The 22,810-nt window shown below is 38.3% G+C and overlaps 1 protein-coding gene across 2 annotated transcripts; it reads left to right on the top strand.

Moving 5' to 3' along the window:
• The first annotated feature begins 13,800 nt into the window (after positions 1-13,800).
• Positions 13,801-22,404, top strand: LOC105058708 (probable apyrase 7). Of its 2 annotated transcripts, none has more exons than XM_010941725.4 (4): positions 13,801-14,037; positions 17,549-19,444; positions 21,568-21,887; positions 22,147-22,404. In XM_010941725.4, exons 2-3 carry the CDS (start codon positions 17,599-17,601, stop codon positions 21,861-21,863), a joined length of 2,142 nt encoding a protein of 713 aa, XP_010940027.1. In that variant the 5' UTR covers positions 13,801-14,037; positions 17,549-17,598; the 3' UTR covers positions 21,864-21,887; positions 22,147-22,404. The 2 variants fall into 2 exon arrangements, with proteins under 2 accessions (XP_010940027.1, XP_010940028.1); XM_010941726.4 differs by having other exon boundaries at positions 17,403-19,444.
• Positions 22,405-22,810: the final 406 nt, after the last annotated feature.

Genomic DNA, 22,810 nt, shown 5'->3' with positions numbered 1-22,810 from the left:
CCGACCGACGACCCCGACGACGACTCCGACGACGACCCGACCGACGACCCCGACGGACGACTCCGACCGACGACTCCGACGGACGACCCCGACGGACGACTCCGACCGACTGGGACCGACCGACCGACCGACTGGCCGACCGACCGACCGACTGGCCGACCGACCGACCGACCGAGACCGACGACCGACCGACCGACCGACCGACCGACGGCCAACCGACCGATCGACCGAACGCCATCACCGGCCAATTAACTGCCCATCACCGACTGAGGATGTGTCGGGCGTACCTTTCCCGACCGACTGGACCCAGAGGTCTGATGGCCGACTCACTCGCCGACCAACGGAGGGCCCCGACGCCACTCAACTGGCCACCGACCTAGGGTCGGTCAACTCCTCCGATCGCCGTACAGCCGCCAGAGCTTGTCAGTCCTGACAGCCGCATGCGGCACGGCCATCTAGGGACATTGTCCCGCCGAGGGCATTGTCAACCCTAGCGATTTGACAGCCCCACGACGACATGACACTTTCACGGCGACTCTGACAGTCTACAGTGAGTTGACAGTTCCTCACTTGTCTGCGCCATTAATGACGGCGCCATACCGTGCTCCACTATATAACTCGGGGAAGGCAACAGTGCAAGGGATCCGCTCCCCCCCCACTTCTCGACTCCAAAACCACAGGCTCGCTCCCCTCACCCTCTCTCCCTCGATCGAGCTCTCTGTCTTTATTTCACTGTTGCCCAGTCACCTCTCTGACTTGACCGTCGGAGGGTCCCCACCGGAGCCGCCTCCGGTCAGTGTGGACTTCTCGTTTTTGCAGACGCACGTTCCCCGGCGATCGGACGACGAGGCGATTGGCCGCAACAGACCTAATTGCAATGAGACCAGTACGCTGCAACTCCAACATTATGCAACTTCATAGCAGCCCTACAAGGTTTCCCTAAATGATTACAAGAAAAAAAAAACAAGCCTTGGCATTGGATACTGATTGATGTCCGGAGATATAATTTCAATCTTAAACTGAAAGACAATACCCAATCCTATTGAAACAAAAAAGGACTAAATTTCGTGGCACCATCTTCCATCCTCTTTACTATGACTACTATGGTGATCAAGAAGATCCACCAAATGCTACAAAGTACTCTGAAACAGCGCATACATTCCAACTCAACCATCCCTTTAGAACAGAATGACTCTTGAAGAAACACAGGAGAACAAATCACTTGAACAAACTCCCCATCACTGATCATATTGGTAGCCAACTGTTATTTAAAAATTTCTGCACGTTTTTTTTTTTTTTTTAAAAAAAGTCCAGCCTTTAGCTCAACCTACTTACCATAAAATCACCATATAATTCAAATTATCAAGCCCGATAAGAGAAAAATATACATGCAAAAAGAAATAAAAATGTTTCAACCTATACAATTTTGAACTAATCTCAGCCTTCCCGTATCTTGCAGCCAGATGTTAATGGAATGGAGAAATCATGGGCTTATCAATAAGCAGAATCCAACTCTTTGGGCAGGACCAGCTTGCAGGAAGAAAAAAATCTTGAGATTAGATAAACCAAGGAAAGGTTGAAGAAAAGTTTGTTCACATGATCCTCCATTTTTGCTCAAGTGCACCGCATGTCCGGTTTAAACAGCATGCTGCACTGAGCGGATATTCAAAAACTGAAGAGAACGAGAGTTGCAACCTTTAGATAGAAGATTACTATCACGCAGTTCATATTAAAAAGGAATAATTCCTGTGATTAAAAAGACAGAAGAATCACAAAAACATGGTACAGTTGTTCCTGAGATTTCAAAGGAAGATTGCTTAGGCCAATATGACATAGGCCTATGTAGATAAGCATGTACCAGTGCCGGCACGATAGATGATGCATGACACAGACTCGCATCGGCCAGCATGTAGATCCTTAATTGATGGTCAAAAAAATATCAAACTGTATAACAGATTATATTTTTTAAAAGCCTGGGCCTGGCCATATTGACATAGATTGTTGCGAGTCATAGCGTACTAATTGATATGCAAGATCCCAACCTGCTCCCACATCACCATGCACTGCCATATCCCTGAAGGTCCATGGCCATTCTACCCAACATTCTGCGTCCGCAGCTTACTTGTGCACCATCATGCACTACCATGACGTTGGCATTCAAATCTTCCTATCTAGTAAATATATTTGACTAGTCAATCCTTGCATCCAAATGTTTTCTTTTTGGCACAACCCTCTTGGTTGTTTTTGATTTTTGGCCTAACTCTAAGGCACATAATCTGACCAATATTCCATAAACTACGCTCATTTTCCACGCCAACTAGCTCCCATGGAAGGCTACACTTTTGCTTGACTAGTCCCCTATCGCCCCTCCAACTCCATAAAGATCAAGCATACATAGAGTTTTTCATGAATAACTATAATTTTTGATGTGTTCTTTGCTTCACCCTTGAGATTCATTATCATTACATTTGCATTCAATAGTTTGTAAAACCTACTCTTACATCAATTAAACTAATGGCATTAGTAAAACCATTTACCTCATATAATATATCGAAATGACCTTGAGGTCGTGATGCGGGACAATCCTTAAAAAGAAAATCAATCCTAATAATCAAGCTCTCTTCTGTTCATCAACAACAAATCACGTCCGGCTAGGGACTTATTATTCCCGGGACAGACAGTATAGTTGCCTATACTCTGCTCAGGAGGCGTGATTGATTGATACGAGACTAAAGCGAGATCAATCTAAATGATACAGACGAATGCCATTCGAGAGATCAGTAAACAATTAGTAATAGAAAATTTCATAAACAGATAGCAGAAATTAAACATGCTCATGAGTAAATGCAAAAAAGAAATAAGAATGGAACGAGAGAAAATAAAACATTAAACCCGTAAGAAAATCCAAGAAGATGATAAGAATCCGGATCATGGTAGTTAAGAAACTACTCTGATTAGGGCTCTTAATCTTTTAACCAAACAGATCCATCGATAAAGAACTAGGTCTTTACCAACATCGGATTAAAAAAAAAATCAAAGATCAATTGTTAAGGAACGAAGGTCCTTGACAGCATATGATCTGTAGAATAAGAAATCACTCTTTCTCTCAGCACGACAGATAAAAATTCTAGAGAAGACAGATCTTCTCTTGACGAAATAGGCTTGCGTGGGTAGATGGTGGAGTCGATCAGAGTCGCAGGAACACTGAATCTTAAGTAGAATGAATAGGATAGAAAGTGGGCCTCACACCCTGCCCTTGTGGGGCGATTTTGGGTCTCACACCCTCTCCCTCTTAGAGCGATTGACACAAGTATTTGTGGAGTTTGTAAAATCATTCATTATTTTCTTTCACGAAAGATACAAGGATTTATATAGGACTCTAAGGATCCTATTTGTTTAGGAATCTCTTATCTTTACAAGGAAGAAATCAACCCTCCACAAAAAAGTAAAGCATTATAATCTACCATAGGAAAGAAATCAGTCTTCAACAAAATAAGTAAGTAGCCAAGAACTCTTAAGAAATTCTAAGGAAGAAATGGAACTCCATGTGGGTGCTTGATGCTTGACACAACTTGGCATGAGCACGGCACATGCTGGCATGCATATTTCTTCTCTTGGCATGTGGAGAGTGGTGGCTCCAAAGGTGACGTGGACAAATCCAAGTATGGCCCTATGGACCCAAAGCCAAATGCATTAAAATTTATTGACTGAAAATAAATAACTGAAGTAGAATCAATTTAATGAGGCTTCTTCGATCCAAATCGAACTTAAATTATGTTGCTGATTTTTGATGGCTCTGGTGTCCGCACCAATTCTCCCGGGATGGAAAAAACTCGACCCTGTCGAGTGTGGGTCGATTCCGCTCTGGTGACGCTCAAGTAGATCGGGATCAATGCGTTGCAGCTCTTCTCGAGTGATCCAGATATCTTCAGACTCCGGTCGACCTCGCCATCTGACCAGATACCACTGATAGCCTCGACTCCGGGTCGAAAGGATCTGCTCATCCAAAATTCTCTCAATCTGATCGTGTTTTGCTGATATTTTGGCTGGTGGACACTCAGGGATAGGTTCGCTCTCAAAGGTTGGTTCAGGCTCAAATGGCTCACTAGGTATTCGAGTTGGTTTTTTATAGGCGACAAGATCTGTAATGTTAAAAGTAGAGCTAATTCCAAAATCAGAAGGTAGGTCCACAACATACGCATTTGATCCGATTTTCTTTATGATCTTAAACGGACCTGCTCCTCGGGCATGTAACTTCTTCACGGTTTCGGGGGAAACCGTTCAGGCCTCAATCGAACCATCACATAGTCTCCCTCTGCAAACTCTTGAACACGTCGATGAGAATCTGCATTCTGTTTATAAACTTTATTACTCATACTAATTTTTTTACTGATCTCTTTATGCAGACTTTTGACATGCTGTGCAAATGACTCTGCAGATTCGAAAATCCTAGCATGCATGGGTAGTGGGATGAGGTCTATTGGTTTTCTAGGTTGATATCCATGAACTACTTCAAAAGGACTCATGCCAATGGACCTATTAACAGAGCTATTATATGCAAATTCGGCTCGGGACAGCAAAAGATCTCAGTTACCCATATGTTCCCCAATCAAGCAACGCAAAAGATTTCCAAGACTCCTATTAACCACTTCGGTCTGACCGTCTGTTTGCGGATGATAGGCAGAAGAAAACTTTAGTTTTGTACCTAAAAGATGCCATAAGATTTTTCAAAAGTAGCTCATAAATCTAACATCCCTATCAGAAACAATGGTTTTAGGCAATCCATGTAGTCTAACAATCTCATCAAAGTATATCCTTGCAACTTTCGATGCATCAGACGTTTGGCAATAGGACAAGAAATGGGCCATTTTTGAAAATCTATCTACAACCACTAGAATAGAATCATGCTTCCTAGCTGTCCTAGGTAATCCCAAAACAAAATCCATACTAACATCTTGCCAAGGACAGTCTGGTATAGGTAAGGGTGTATATAAGCTGGTGTTTTATTTTCTCTGCTTGGCCACGACATATGTTCTACATTGGGCAACAATTCGGGCGACATCTCTTTTCAAGCTTGGTCAAAAAAACTGGACTTCTACCAACTCTATAGTTTTATTCCTACCAAAGTATCCAGCTAATCCTCCAGCATGTAATTTTCAAACTAAAAAATCTCTCAAAGATGTACGGGGGATACACAGCCTAGTTTCTCTAAATAGGTAACCATCCTGAAGGGTATATTCACTACGTTCTATAGATGGCCCCTTATGTAAAGCGGTAAGTATGTCACCAAAATCTGAACACTCCTCATAATTTTCTTTAACCTTATCAAAACCAACAACTTCTATACTAACGGTGGACAGCAAAGTATGACGACGACTCAGGGCATCAGCAGCACGATTCTCTACACCTGCATGGTGTTTCAAAACAAAAGTATAGGCTTGCAAAAACTCACCCACCTACCGTGTCTATGATTCAATTTCTTTTGAGAATTCAGGAATCTAAGGGCCTCATGGTCAGAGTACAAAATAAATTCTTGCGGTAGTAGGTGATGCCTCCAATATCTTAAAGCTTGAATTATCGCATAAAACTCCTTATCATAGGTAAAATACTTGAGTTTAGAATCGTTAAGTTTCTCGCTAAAGTATGCTATCGGATGACCTTCTTGACTAAGGACACCACCAATCCCAACTCCTGACGCATCGCACGCTACTTCAAAAATCTTAGAAAAATCAGGGAGACGTAAGATTGGGGCATGAATCATCTTGTCCTTAATGTCTAGAAAGGCTCTATTGGCTGTCCTAGTCCATTCAAAATTTTTCTTTCTAATGCAGTCAGTGATGGGAGCGACTATGGTGCTAAACCCTTTTATGAACCTACGATAAAAGGTTGCTAATCCATGAAAACTCCGCACGTCATGCACACTCTTGGGCACCGGCCACTCAACTATTGCTCTAATCTTTTCAGGATCAGCAGATACACCATTGGGGGTAACAACAAAACCTAAAAAGATGATATGGTCTGTCATAAAAGTGCACTTCTTAGGATTGCATACAAGCTTTCTGTTTTAAGAACTTGACACACTCTTTGGAGGTGATCTAAATGGTCTTCCCTAGTTCGACTATAGATCAAAATGTCATCAAAATATATGACTACAAATACTCCTATAAATGATCGTAGTACTTGGGTCATCAACCTCATGAAGGTACTAGGGCATTAGATAATCCAAATGGCATCACCATCCACTCATATAAACCATTTTTTGTCTTGAAAGCAGTTTTTCACTCATCTTCCGGTCTAATCCTTACTTGATGGTAACCACTCTTAAGATCGATCTTAGAAAAGATAGTGGATCCGGCCATCATATCTAACATGTCATCTAACCTAGGGATGGGAAAGCGGTACTTAATGGTGATCTTATTAATGGCACGGCTATCTATGCACATCCTTCATGTACCATCTTTCTTTGGAGTCAGTAGTGCAGGAACCGCGCAAGGACTCAAACTTTCCCTCACAAATCTTTTTTTTATCAGCTCTCCAACTTGTCTTTGTAGCTCGGCATGCTCATTAGGGTTCAACCTATAGTGGGGCAAGTTGGGTAGGGTAGATCCAGGAACTAAATCAATGGCATGTTGAATGTTTCTCATAGGCGGTAATTAATTGGAAGATCCTCAGGAAAGACATCATGAAACTCAGTAAGAAGGCTAGCTACTTTCTTAGGATAATCCACCTTAGAATTCTCACGAACTTCTCTAGCAACAAGCATCCAAACTGGTGATCCTTCACTCATGATCGTCTCTAATTCTTTAGCACCTATCAGATTGAGGCTTTTCTTCTTAAGATTTTCTTTTGGTCCATCGTCTATCTTTCTATTAGTAGTCTTAGGTGGAGAAGGATTAATCGTGATCTTCTTACCCTGATGAGTAAAGCTACAGGAGTTGGTACGGCCATAAATCGTAACATCATTATCGAATAGCCAAGGCCGACCTAATATGATACTTCCGACTTTCATGGGTAAGACATCGCACCACACATAATCCTGATAGGAATGAAGCTGGATGGGCACACGGTATCTAAATTTGATGGGAATAGAGGAGGAATCGATCCAAGACACATGGTATGGACTGGGATGATCTACAGGAATTAATCCTAATCGCTTAACCGTGTCGGTGGAGATGGCGTTGATACAGCTACCGCTATCAATGATCACCTTACAAATTTTATCGTCAAATTTTATGAAGGTATGAAAATAGAGGTCCTACGCCAGTCTTCACTTTCCTTAGTTTGGGCTAGGACATACCTAACGACTCCAAGCCTAAGGTCTGACTCAGGTGTGACATAACCTAGGATGTCCTCAGTACTTTCAAATTGCTCGGCTAAATCTGGATCAGCTTCATAAACTTTCTCCTCAATATTTTTAGAGTTTCTCCTTCTAATTCTTCTACGAATAATGATCGGTTGGGGCATTGTGCGGCAAAGTGACTGTAACCATAGCACTTGAAGCAATGAGATCGAGAACTACTTCCTTTTGATAACTCTCCTATAGCTCCTTTTCCTTTATCTTCTTTTCTCCCAATAGGATTTGTAAGTGGAGGTCCGTTACTAAGAGTTTGATTAATATTAGGTCTCGATCCAGAAGAGTTACTTGGTTGGGTTCAGAACGACGGGGAGTCGAATATCTAGAAAATCTTTCAAAATCTAAGGCAAGTTGATAAGCTTGTTCCAACGTGGTTACCTCTCGCAGAAAGAGCTCATGCTGAATATCCTCTCGTAATCCAGCTCTAAATCTAGATAAGGTAACAACTCTATCTTCGGCTACTCCACATCTCATGAGGTATTCATCAAATCTCGTGATATACTCGTGACTGATCTATTCCCTTGAGTAAGCCTCTGCCATTGATCTAAAAGTCTTTGTTGGTAAGAGGTGGGAAGGTACTTCTCTCTGAGTTTTTTTTCATCTCATCCCAGGTTTCTATCGGATCTTGTCTTCTCTGATTGAGAAGACGCTCAACACTTTTCCAATAAAGTCGGGCTTGCTTCACCAATTTCATCCTAGCAAACCTAACTCTCCTTGCTTCAGACATTTCGTACCATCCAAAATAGTGATCCATACCTGATTCCCAATCTAGGTACTCTCTCGGATCTAGACAACCATCAAAACTTGGAGCTTTGACTTTCACATTCCTAAGAATATGCTCATCTTGATCGAACTGGTTATGGTGCGAGCGTGCCCCTATAGGTCGATCAAGTTCTAAATTCCTATCTCTTTGTCCTATAGGTAGTCGGGGAGACTCAGGTTCAGGTTGTTTCTGCCTAGCTTCTTCTAATACCACTATTCTCTCATCCATGGCTTTCATAAAATTTTTCATGTCATCAAACTTTTCAGTCAGAGCATTAATGATGGCTGCTATATTGGGATCCATATTGGTGTTGGATGGGAAAGTAGGATGTTGGTACCAGGTACCTGATCTAGTGGTCATGCAACTCTAAGATGCAGAAATAAGGTGCAATAAAAATTAAAATGCTTGAAAGTAAAGTACGAAATTTAGAGTGCGAAAATTTAACTTGCGAAAATTTAAATTGCTGAATTTAAACTAAAGCCCTAATCAACCTGCTCTGATACCAAATTGATGCGGGACAATCCTAAAAAAGAAAATCAATCCTAATAATCAAGCTCTCTTCTGTTCATCAACAACAAATCACGTCCGGTCAGGGGCTCATTATTCCCAGGACAGACAGTATAGTTGCCTATACTCTGCTCAGGAGGCGTGATTGATTGATACGAGACTAAAGCGAGATCAATCTAAATGATACAGACGAATGCCATTCGAGAGATCAGTAAACAATTAGTAATAGAAAATTTCATAAACAGATAGCAGAAATTAAACATGCTCACGAGTAAATGTAAAAAAGAAATAAGAATGGAACGAGAGAAAATAAAATATTAAATCCGTGAGAAAATCTAAGAAGATGAAAGAATCCAGGTCGTGGTAGTTAAGAAACTACTCTGATTAGGGCTCTTAATCTTTTAACCAAACAGATCCATCGATAAAGAACTAGGTCTTTACCAACATCGGATAAAAAAAAATCAAAGATCAACTGTTAAGGAACGAAGGTCCTTGACAGCATATGATCTATAGAATAAGAAATCACTCCTTCTCTCAGCACGACAGATGAAAATTCTGGAGGAGACAGATCTTCTCTTGACAGAATAGGCTTGCGTGGATAGATGGTGGAGTCGATCAGAGTCGCAGGAACACTGAATCTTAAGTAGAAGGAATAGGATAGAAAGTGGGCCTCACACCCTCCCCTTGTGGGGCGATTTTGGGTCTCACACCCTCTCCCTCTCGGAGCGATTGACACAAGTATTTGTGGAGTTTGTAAAATCATTCATTGTTTCTTTCATGAAAGATACAAAGATTTATATAGGACTCTAAGGTTCCTATTTGTTTAGGAATCTCTTATCTTTACAAGGAAGAAATCAACCCTCCAAAAAAAGTAAAGCATTATAATCTACCATAGGAAAGAAATCAGCCTTCAACAAAATAAGTAGCCAAGAACTCTTAAGGAATTCTAAGGAAAAAATGGAACTCCATGTGAGTGCTTGATGCTTGACACAACTTGGCATGAGCACGGCACATGCTGGCATGCATATTTCTTCTCTTGGCATGTGGAGAGTGGTGCTCCAAAGGTGACATAGACAAATCCAAGTATGGCCCTATGGACCCAAAGTCAAATGCATTAAAATTTATTGACTGAAAATAAATAACTGAAGTAGAATCAATTTAATAAGGCTTCTTCGATCCAAATCGAACTTAAATTATGTTGCCTATTTTTGATGGCTCTGGTGTCCGCACCAGGTCGGAAGGAGGATGTGCATGCTTCCTTGTGTCCTAATGTGGCTGTTATATCATTTAAGATTATTTTGATCATTTTCTAATTTTTCTCATGTATTATTTGGGTCATATTTAAGGTTAAGTTTTAACTAATGTTCTATTATGGGTTAAAATATTGGACAAATATAAATCTCAAGAGGGTAAACACAGGTTTTTTAAACTATTGGGTGTAAGTATAATTTTTCACTAATCTCAAAAGAATTTTTATAATTACTCTAAAATATTTCACATGGTACCATATATGATGTAGCTGTATCATGAGTTTGCATCTATCATATATAGTAGAGGTTGGAACCCTATTTTTTTATCTTTTTATTATTTGTGCTACTTATCAACTACATTTCTATCATGGATTGTGAATTTAGTTAGTTATTATTATCATGAAAAATTTGCTTCTAGGAACAATTTACCAGTCCATGATATCATCACAAATAGGAAAGATATTTGAGAACCAACAGCATATCAAAAATGTCATTCGGCCCTAGGAGGGCATTACAATGGCATACTGAATTTAACAACAAATTAGATAATAAATTTAGAGTCTATCATTTGTTCTAGGATTTTGAGTTATGATATTGAGATGTAGAGGTGGCGCACACTACAATTGTTGTCCCTTAAACAAATACATCTGTTGATTTACCAAAAAAAAAAAAACAAATACTATGTTCATGATTTGTGTTGTTAGCCATAGCATACATGTTGGAAATTTGTAATTAGTAAGTTGTAGATCAAGTAGCTAATACCATTTGATCATGAAAAGCATGGATTAGCTTATGTTAATCTGATAATCTGATAGTATGAACATAAACCTAAAAAATGAACTCTCTCTTGCATGCTAATTAAGCTGCAGTCATTCGGTTCGCCTTGTACATTTTACTATGGAATATCATTCACTGTAAGATGGCATCTAGGTGGCATTTGGTATATTATATAGGTAATATTGCTATGATAATATGCTTACAGAGAGAATGTGATTATCTGATAAAATTATAGAAAATCCTATATTGCAATATTTGGTATGTGCAGTAATATTGTTGTAAAATTACAGAAAATTCTATATTACAGTGTTTGATATATAATTTAGATTACATGGAATATAAACTAATTTTTACAAAGTATCCATATCTTTGCTTATTTATTATTGTCTATTTTTTAGATGCATAACTTAATTTTGAGACCAGCAATTTTTCGTGACATCATCCATTATGTTTTTTTCTATTTTCACCAACCAAGACTACCCATAATTTATTTTGATTTATTTTGATGGAGATATTTTGGTCATGAAGTTATCTTATTGGAAGATTGCAGGATTGTCAGATTATATGGAATCATATAGCCACCTCTCCCTAGATAATCAGATTACCTCCTTTTAAGGTAATGCTGCATTACATATAATGCAGCATTACCTATGAAAGTAACGAAACAAACAGTATAATTTTATTACATGTTGTAAAATTATATGTAATCCTGTTAAGATTACATACTACCAAATGCCCTCCAAAAATCATCAATTTGCATGCGAAATTAAAGGACAAGAGAGAGTGTAATCAACATATTCTCTTTGTTCACTTGCCAAGAAAAAAATGATCAATATATTTCTGAAATTTTAAACATTACATTAGAGCGATTTTTGTCGAAAAGTCCCAACCATGATTATGACTGCTCTTGTCACTGCCCATTTTAAGGACAAAACGGAGATTTTAAGAAGGGAATATATTAATGTAGAATAATTAGTTGTGCCATCAGGCTTGATTGGGATTTGCACTTAAAATTAGCATAATCTAAGTGGGGAACAAACTTTAAGTCTTTTTCTCAACATTCAGATTCCAAAGTTCCTTGTCAACCAACCAAGGAATTCCCCATAAAATTTCTAATATATCTTGTAAAGAAAAGAGCAGGGATGTTGCTACAGAGAGAAATACACCTATGATAGTAGTCTGGCCTTTGCTATCTTTGTCTACACATGATTTCATCTGTCCTGCTTATGATGCCATAAATAAATATTTAACAAAAAAATCACTAATAAATTCCAATATAGGATTTAAGCAGCAGCTAATCATTTTCCAATCACAATTGCGACCGTAGTTGCTTTACTCAATAAATAAATAAATACATAAAATATAAAAAATGTTGCCATTATATCAATATTGTAGCTTTGTAAGTTATATAAATTCTTTGGATCCCTTTTCAGTTCCTACTTTCTTACCTAAAAGTAGATGAGCCAATAATTTGATGGATCAAAAGTAGACAACAAAAAAAGGAAGGCACATAAAGAAAGATCAAGGAAAGGATCCCACTCCCTGGATTCATAAAGTAAATCCCATCAAAGGATTCCACTCCAATAGAATTTTAAGTGATAATATGGTGCATCATTTTGCTCAGAGAGATGATATGACACAACTTATTGGGAGTCTTCCATATGTATTATGACATATACCATCAAGGAAGAAGAACAATATGGCAGTTGCTTAATTTTTGGAAGATATAAGAAAGATCAAGGTCTGTAGAAGAACAAGGGGAAGATGGGGTCTCCACCCTAGTCTCTACCCATCCAAACAAGGATAACATAATATGAGTCTCTTTAAGTATTTTCTGGTATGAAAGGTACATCATTTATCTGAAGTTTCCTTTGTAGGAGTTTCACACATCCAACCTTGCTAGAAGAGTTAAGGACTTACCCCTTCCTCACCCCCCACCCCTCATTTTTTTTTCCATAAAAAAGGGAAACCATGGACTCTTATTTCAAAAAATTAAAAAGTTTTGATTTCCTTTATAATTTGGATCATCACATAATAGTACAATTGAATATCTATGCAAAATTTCCGATGGACATATGGGGAGGTTTATATTTTAATCAATGTAAGAATATAGATAGCATAGACAAAATGAAAGTATATTGTGTATGCTACCAATCTCATTAAAAGTAGCCTGCTTAGTAACTATGTTCTTTTATTATATGAACAAATGAAAGGGCTCCTAAACATGTATGATTCAACATCATGAGGAGTAATGTATCATAACATATGATAGAAATATTTAAAATATTTATGTTTGAAGGGTGCCAACTTGGTAGAGTCACTAATTATTGGATGCTAGACGTTTGGCTCAATTTGATTCCACCTAACATATTTCAGTTGGGTTTGCTCTTTTTCTAATTCCATAAAAAATTACTTCTAGTTGTAACTTCAATGATTTTGTAAAAAAAAAAAAAAGAACCCATATTTTTATGCTCTTTTGAATTTATTTTAACTCTATTTGTCTTTCTTAGCATTTATCAAAATAAAATATAATGTACTTTTTATGGAGATAGCATAAATAATTAAAAATATGCCTTTTACGTATGCCATAAATTTAAGTATTTTTAAAAGTGAAGATCATATTTTTCTTCTCTTTCCATCGTAAGAGAAGATTTTTATCTTTTTTTCAACCATAATGTTTGGTTCAATAAGATGAATTAAAAATCAAGAACTGATATCCAATATAAATTTAGATTTAATTTATCAGAATCAAAAATACTTGATTTCATTCAACAAAATTAACTCAAAAAATTTGATTTCAGCCCAAAGATTTAAAATGGACCTGCACAAACCAGTTGAATAAAAAAATAAACCCTACACCCATTCAGTAATAGGTTAGATGTGAATTTATATTTTAATTGAAGGCTATTTCTAAATCAAGCTGAGGTCAATCTACATCTAGACTTGATCCGATCTCTTATCATTACGTAAGATATATATCTTTTTAAATTTATTAGTAAACTGGGGCGTGTAAGGCATATTCTGGAAAATACTTAAAAATTACAATAATGATTATAGAAAAGTTAAAATAACTAATATACAATTAAATAAAATAAAAAATAAATCACAAGAAATAAAAAACCTTACAATATGGATCCTAGAACGGCCGCATTCAACAACGGAAGGTTCTCTTTTAGGTTTCACTACCAGGTCGTTATAAAGCAACTCTTGATCTAAATCTCTCTGTTCTTCTTCTCCCCCCCTCCCCAGATCAATCCCCAACCAATCTCTCTCTCTCGACCAGTAGGACGGGCGGTCGCCGACCGCCCCTTCGCCGCCACCGCCGCCTGAGCCACCGTCACGGGCGGCCATCTCCTCCACTGCCCCGGTTTGAGCCAAAGCCACAGGTCAGTCATCGTTCTTGATATTTCTGGGAGATCTTTCCGAAAAATCGTTAACTTTTTTCAAGGATTGATAAAAAACTGTTAGTTTCCTCTTGTTTTCCCTTGAATATTTTGTTTGGGTGCAAGATTTGATCGAAAGCGCCTCTCGTTTTGTTTGGTTGAGGATTTGATCGAGAGATTACTCCCTTTTAGTTCTCTACCGTGATTTTAGGTTGAGATGCTAATGATGGGCGGCGCTTGATCTTGTTATTTTTGAGTAATGCTGAGATTGTTCGTTTTTTCAGTGTAATAATGGTACTTGGATGAGCCTTTTCGTTGATAGGAGGGTTGAGAGACCTAAAGATGAGGTCTTTTAATAGGTTTCTTGGATTTAGCGGTCAGTGGGTTGGGGCACAGTATTAGCTAGCCTTTTAAGTAATCAAATTTCGGATGTGAACTGTGTTTCTGTCAGAAGGCATGCTCGCTGATCATTGTGAATGTAATCCATAGCTCGGGAAAAGGAATACCATAGGATTTGTGTCAGTAGCAATTCTGCCACACATTGGATCAATTGAAGGTCTATGAGAAAAGAGAGCAAAAAGTTCATGTATATCATTGGATGGATAGACCAAAATTCTTGTTGCTGATCTTTGCTAATATAATTCTTCTTGCCGATCTTTGCGAGTGTAATCCGTAGCTCAGGAAAAGGAATACTGGAGGATTTGTGTCATTTGCAGTTCTGGGATACATTGGATCAATTGAAGGTTTATGAAAAAGAGATCCAAGAGTACATGTAAATCATTGGATGGATAGACCAAGAAAAGGAATACCCTAGGATTTGTCTCATTAGCAGTTCTGGCATACATTGGATCAATTGAAGGTTTATGAGAAAAGAGATCAAAGAGTACATGTAAATCATTGGATGGATAGACCAAGAAAAGGTATACCCTAGGATTTGTCTCATTAGCAGTTCTGGCATACATTGGATCAATTAAAGGCCTATGAGGAAAGAGATCAAAGAGTACTTGTATGTCATTGGATTCTTATTCTTCTCCTTCTTGCTTATCTTTGTGAATGTAATCCTTAGCTTGGGAAAAGGAATACCCTAGGATTTGTGTCATTAGCAGTTCTGGGATACGTTGGATCAATTAAAGGTCTATGAGAAAAGAGATCAAAGAGTACATGTACATCATGGGATGGAGAGACCAAGCAAGCATTGTTGGATTCTTATGTGGTAGTGATGGATTATCCAATGGCGAAGATACTGCCTAAAAGCTGTTAAACTCATAATTCAAAAGCTGGCCAGGCTTTGTAGTGAATATTTTCCAGGGATTGATCGAATGAATGGGTTTTGTGAGTGTCAAGAGATACAAAAATGGTTGAATTGAAATTTGTGGCAAATGGGTTATGCTGCCCTTAGTGTTAGATCATTCAGAAGTGGGAGTGCAGACCTTTAAGATGCTGTGTCCCGTGACCTGTTGGTCCAGAAGAATAGGTACAGGGAGGAAAGTTTACTGCATTTGACTTATATTATGCCAGTTGCCATCAGTTGGTCCATGTCTTAACATCATATTGTGTTGAATTTAAAAAATGCATTTTTTACTGATGCGCAATATCACATGGGTGGTGGGTGATTTTTGGACAAAATGAACCCTCTTGCTGCAGTGTAGATGCTTATCGATGTAATTAACAAAGATAGGGAAATGGCATGCTCTTAGACTGGCTATAATTTGGCATACATTCATGCACATGGCACCTAAATCTCCATAATTGTGCAATTCCACATATGTATGCTGAGGAGAGGGGCTTGTTGGGGGGAGGTAATTGTGGTACTGTGGTAGACACTCTCAAAAGGTTTGTGAACAAAGAATTAAACTGAAGATGTAATTAGAAAGAGAATAAAATAACTGAATGGGGCTAAATCTACATAATTATGTGATTCCACAAATATGTGCTGATGAGGAGGGGCTTGATCATATTGGTAGGAGGTAATGGTTGTAGATACCCTTAAGAGGGTTTTCAACAAAGTAGTAAACTGAGAAATAATTTAGAAAGAGAATTAATAGATGAAAGGGGCTGGATACTTAATAACGGATAGCTTGCTGCTTTTTCTAAGACGAAGGTTGGAGTTGACACTATTTGGCCATCATACTGGAATACAGATTTGGGGCTCATAAATGCGATAGACTGGTGATGAAGATACATATATTTGATGTACTGAGAGTGGCATGCTGAATCTGGAGTAGAAAAAGGCGTAGATTTCGTGTTTCGGACTCAATAAGGTTTATGAGATCTAGGAGTAGGGATTTTGGATGAAGAGGATGTGCATAAGTGAAGTTCTCTACTAATCTGGCAGTCTTTTAGAAATACCAACTTCATGACTTCTCTTATTCCCAACTGCCAATCCAGTGTCAATTTTCCAATAATTAGCCTGGCAAGGGCAGTGTCAAGTTAGGCAATTTAACCCCTTCAATAAGAAATGAGAATCTTTTGTTTTGTCTGGAAGATAATATATATGCCTCAAACTATGATGGCTACATAAATTTAGGTTGTTGACAGTGCTGATGTCGGCAGGTTAGGTTGATAAGATCGATGAAGGGGATAGAAAGCAGTTAATAATATTTGTTAATTGGCTAGCCATAGGAAGTTTCTTGGATTTGTTCCAGCAGCCTTTTGTTGATTTTTGAATTGCAAATTGCAGGTTCTGCATGCTAGTTGATGAATTTACATATTGGCAATGCTTGTAATTAGCCTTCGCACCCAAAGATAATGGAAACTCATTTCCACTATCCTGTTCTGTGTTGAAAATGATGTCTCTGTTGAGTTCATGGAATAGCCAGCTGCCACCTGATGCTCCTACTTGGTGTCTCATCCATATTCCATTAAGATGCCATTACCTTTGAGGCATCTAACTTTTATCTGTGCAGTTAGTTTTCAAATTATTGCTTGAATACTTAAAATATGGACATTAGGTTTTCATGTGAAATTGATGTTACTTGATTTACGCATTCTGTTGTTCTATGCTTGTAATCCAATGTTTGTCCAAATATTATATGTGATGATTGGCTCACCATTCTTGTTTATTTTGTTATCTCGGTACTTGCAGGTGCATGCAGCTTAATATAAAGGTTTAACTGTTCAGATTGCATTATTATGTACTGAGCAATAACTTTTTTAGTAGAGTACTATTGAACCACAATGGAATGTAGCGGCAATCTTTTGAATGTTTGACAGGGCATTTATTTACTGTTGAGAATGCTAATAGGAATTTGAATTTTGTTTTAGCCATTTGTCATTTTTTTGCCATTGCTGGTAGTATTTACTGATTATGATAGAGGAAATGTTGATAATTTCTCTAATGCAAGTTTTCTGATTCATTATTTTTTCAGACATATAGATTCAAGGTTCTGGACTTCAAACTTTTAGTGAATAAAATAAGCTGCAGACAACTGCAATTTAACAAGACTGCAGCAATTCTTTTATGTCTGCTATATTGCCTGATTTTGTGGCCACTTAAAGTGATTTCTTGTCCCAGCATGCCAGTATCATAGACTTGGCTTCAGTCAGCCTCAAGAGAAAACCAGCATGCGGCTTTCCTCATCTCTTCATGAATTGCCAACATTCTCTAAACTAAATCCTGAAGAGGGTGACCATGGCCTTGAAACCGATGGAAGCTATGCCCGTGCAAAACCTCTTCGTGCTCTACAAAGAGAGGGTGCTGCTGGATCTAGCTTTTCAAAGGAGAAATCCCCTCCAGCAACCCCAACTAAACGAAGGAAATGGATATGGGCAGCTGTAGGTGCTATTGCCATTCTCTTATTATTTTTATTCATTTACCTAGGTTCAAGATATTTTAGTACTTATTGGTCACATGAAACATCGGAGTATTATGTCATACTTGACTGTGGAAGCACTGGCACTCGAGTTTATGTCTATGAGTGGTCTATTAATCGAAATAAAGGCCACTCAAATTTACCTATTGTCTTGAGATCATTACCTGAAGGTTCTCAAAGAAAATTCAGTGCAGGGAGTGGCCGTGCTTATCAGCGTATGGAAACAGAGCCTGGTTTTCATAAACTTGTCCACAATGAAAGTGGGTTGAGGGCTGCAGTAATGCCACTTCTTCAGTGGGCTGAGAAACAGATACCCAAGCGTGCTCACAAAAATGCCTCTCTATTTCTATATGCTACTGCTGGGGTTCGTAGGCTACCAAGTTCTGATTCAGCATGGCTTCTGGACAAGGCATGGAATATTTTGAAAAATTCATCATTTTATTGTAAGAGAGATTGGGTTAAGATTATAACTGGCATGGAGGAAGCTTATTATGGATGGATAGCTCTTAATCATCATATGGGTATGCTAGGTTCCTCGCCAACTAAAAAGACGTTCGGTGCACTTGATTTGGGTGGTTCATCATTGCAAGTTACTTTCGAGACTGAGAAGCCAATGCACGATGAGACTAGCATAATTTTGAGAATTGGAGCTGTTAGCCATTATTTAAGTGCATATTCTCTATCTGGCTATGGGCTAAATGATGCATTTGACAAATCTGTAAGCTATCTTCTCAAAAGGTTCTCAGGAACTACTGCTGCTGGCTTAAATAATGGAAAAATTGAGCTTAGGCACCCATGCTTGCAGACTGGGTACAACGAGGAGTATACCTGTTCCCATTGTGCGACAATTAACCAAGAAGGAAGTCCTGTGATTGGAGGGAAAATCAATTCGGGGCATCCTGGAATGGTTATTCAACTTCTTGGTGCTCATAATTGGGAAGAATGTAGTGCACTTGCAAGAATAGCAGTCAATCTATCTGAATGGTCTAGTACAAGTTCTGGAGTTGATTGTAAACTCAAACCATGTGCTCTCAGTGATAATTTACCTCGTCCACGTGGACAATTCTATGCCATGTCTGGTTTCTTTGTGGTCTTTCGGTTTTTTAACTTGACTTCTAAGGCTACTCTTGGTGATGTACTAAAATTGGGTAAGGAATTTTGTGGAAAAACATGGGAAGTTGCAAAGAACAGTGTTGCTCCGCAACCTTTCATAGAACAATATTGCTTTAGGGCACCATACATTGCCTCACTATTAAGAGAGGGATTGCAGGTCAAAGACAACCAAGTGGTCATTGGTTCTGGTAGTATTACTTGGACGCTGGGAGTTGCATTGTCAGAGGCTGGGCAAGCATTGTCTAGCAGAATTGATCTTCAGAGCTATAGAATATTGCACACAGATATAAATCCAACTTATCTTCTTCTCCTACTTTTGGTGTCAATCATTCTCTTGCTTTGTGCACTATCATGTGCTGGCAAATGGACCCCAAGATTTCTCCGGAGATCATATCTCCCACTTTTTAGGCATAGCAGTGCAACCAATTCGGTTCTCAATAAATCATCTCCTTTCCTTTTCCAGCGATGGAGTCCCATAAATTCAGGTATGCTTTTCTTGCGGCATTTCACCTTCCATTTTGTGATAACTGCTTGGTTTCTCCAACATGTTCTAAATTTGCTTCATGCATTTAGGCCCTCAGTTTTCTTTGTATCTTCTGTTATAACACAATTTTTCCTTGAAAAAAAGCGATCGACTTTTAGTTTTATTGTCCATCTTTTTTTCTTTTAATGCTAATTAAGAGCTGTGGCCACTGGCCAATGTTGATTTTCCTGTTTGAATGAGCAGTGGTATGCATGAAGTAGGAGCTAGGTTGGTAGATGAAATAAACTCATTAACCTTCCATGTTGAAGGGCTTTCTTCTGCTTTTTGTTATATGAGCAAAATCGTATTTTCTGTCCTAGGAATGGGATAAAAGTCAGCGATGAGGATTTTTTGAATCAGGTCCACTTATATCAAGGAAATCTGATTTATCCATCTATGAGCTTGTCTTCTCTGAAACTGCTGGACTGTTTTCTGATGCGCCAAGCAAGTTGTCATGATAAATTCACCAATTTTGGTTCATATATAATGATTGAAATGTATATGTCTAGTCTTCAGGTCTCCTGGCAAAGCCTATCCTTGCCCAAGGTTACCTTAACTAACAGTGAGGCTCTGATTCTTGATGGTTGATGTCATTTAGATGACTTGTCATATAACTTCATTTTATCATTGTTTGCATCTTCCTGACTTACATTTATGCTAAAGAAGTCTTCATTTTAATATGGAAATGCTTGGATGATGATTATGATGATGATGTTAATGAGTATAACTGGTTATTATAGAAATTACTGGGTTTCTTTAAAAAAAGTTGTGTTTATAATTTCAAAAGTTAGATGTTGAATACCAGGTGTTATATACAGTTTTAAAATTTTAGCGGGATCAAAAGTAGATTTAGAAAGTGAGAGGAATATATATAGTTTAGAATATGTTAGGCATTTATGTTCCAAATATTTTAGCATTGCTATCAGCTCAAAAGGAAAGTTCATTAATTCAGAGCAGATTTCATGGCCTCTACTGATCAGCAAATAACTGTACAAGCTTCATCAACATCTCTGCAGGGAAAGCATGGACATGGGTGTGGGGAATGAATAGGAGACTGTACTCATGAACATACAATATTGGCAAGTATTAAAAGTACAGGACATGGTAGAGCTAAAATATGGTAACAGATGAGTGTATATTATTCACCATATTAATTATTTATGGGAACCATATTGGTGGAATCTTTATGTTGATTGCTTAAGTTTCAGTTACATGGATCCTTCATAAATGGTTTAAAGAGTCTAAAATCTGTACCCATTGTACTTCCTCTTCACTAATATACCAACCAACATGTATTCTTCCTCTTCACTAAAACTCCCATTGTGTGGCAGCATTTATCAAAGAAAAGCAGTGTATCTATAGCTTGACTTAGTTTATCAAGAGAACGTAATAATGATATATTACATTAAGGCATAGATTAACTTAAATTATGATAGGGTCCTTTCGACTCAAGTGGGAGTCTGGAGTCATGTTAAGTCTAGTTAAGTTATTATGTTGGAGTCAAGTCAGTAGAAGTCCAGTGAAGTCATTTTGAGTCAATTTGGTTTCTCAAGTCAAGTCGAGTTTGTTTCAAGTCAGATCTGTGATGTGTGGCTGAGATTCATTCTAGGCATTTCTTATGCATTGAAATAAGCTAGCATTAAGGGAAGAGGGGGTGTTTGGACATCAGTTCCATTGTGGAGGCTGCTTAAGTTGCGGCATGTATGTAAAGGTGCCAATATGAGCACTAGGTGGTTGTCAGGTTCCCAGCTACCCATGTAGGCAGTGGGGTTGCCAGCGTGCCAAGACAGAGTCCAGCTAGGTATCCATTTCTGCCTGCAACAATTGCCCTGAAGTATCAGAAATTTATCTCATTGGTCAGTTTTGTGCATGCAAAGATGCTGGACACGTCTGCATGAATCTTCCATTGCTATGTTCTTTTTTTTACAAGCAATTTTTCTGTATCTTCCCAAGTGCTCTGCCTGTTGACATGTCCTTTTATTTTCATTTTGCAATAAGCATGAGATATGTAATTGTAGTATGTACCTGCAATTGCTATGACCAAAATAAGGTTTTTATGAAAATTTTTTGAATTTTCCTTTTCAGGTGATGGAAGGGTAAAGACGCCACTTAGTCCTACAGTTTCTGGCTCTGAGCATCATCCTTTTGGCATGGGATATGGATTTGGAGGCAGCAGCATTCAGCTTATGGAATCTTCTTTGCACCCATTTGGTGTTTCTCATAGTTATTCCTCTGGTAGCTTAGGTCAAATGCCGTTTAGCAATGGAATGGGATCCTTCTGGCCACCTCACAGGGGCCAGACAACTCTTTCAAGCCGCAGATCACAATCTAGAGAAGACCTCAATGCTTCATTAGCAGAAGCCCATATGGCGAAGGTTTAGCATATCTGTGCTGTTGACAAGCTGGTATGAACCCTTAATTTTTAACAACCATGTATGTAATAGCGTAGAAGAATGAGATATCTTACCTGATAAAAGTCATTTTGTACCGTACTTTTCTGAATGAGAGCTTCTTTGGAATTCAAGGCTTCTATAACGTTAGTTACTGCCATTATATTTTGATAGTACATTAAGAATACCATGACAAGTAAAAGTTTTGATTCATTTTCAAAACTCAAGATCTTCATAGGTTGTATGTATTTTTTAAGCAATTTTGTTGAAGCAGGTATGAGATTGTAACAAATCAGAATCTGCAAGACTACATGCCCACCTGTGTCACTGCAGCATGTTCTTTGATCCACCTTAAGCCCCAGGTGCTCTTGGTTCCCTTCAATTTTGTTTTCTGATGTGAAGGAGCTTTGGCAGGATGCTTCCTATTCCTTTTTTTATTTTTACAACACAGTAAATTGCTTGTTTCTTGTAATTGCTAACAGAAAATTATTATTTTTTGTATTAATATTACTAATAGTTATTCTTTATCATCCATTCATCAGTATTGTACTAACATTGGTGAATGCCTTCACACATAACTGCCAATTCGACCCCATGGGTTGACAAGCATGAAGGGTTTATATACCTTTTTTTATTTCTATTGAAACATTGCAAGGGTCCATATTCACGGCATTGGACCAGAAAAAATGTGTTTCAGCCAAATAAACACCTAAGCAAGCGAGCTAGCTAGCTAACTACAAGAAGATGGTACCTTCCATTCAATTACCCTTTCCTGTGGGGACAGCAAATTGCACTGCAGCTTATTTTATTACTATAAGAATGCTGCTATAGAATTTCCAAGAACAGCATCACAACAAACTGTCAATTCCCAGTGAAATCAAATTCTGAGCTGATGGATCTTTTGCTTTTAATTTAATAGGAGGATTGTATTTCTCCCT

This window comes from Elaeis guineensis, chromosome 15, assembly GCF_000442705.2.
Source record: "Elaeis guineensis isolate ETL-2024a chromosome 15, EG11, whole genome shotgun sequence".
Taxonomy (NCBI): domain Eukaryota; kingdom Viridiplantae; phylum Streptophyta; class Magnoliopsida; order Arecales; family Arecaceae; genus Elaeis; species Elaeis guineensis.
Note: the sequence above shows the minus strand (reverse complement) of the source record. Positions and strands in the feature narration are given on the sequence as shown.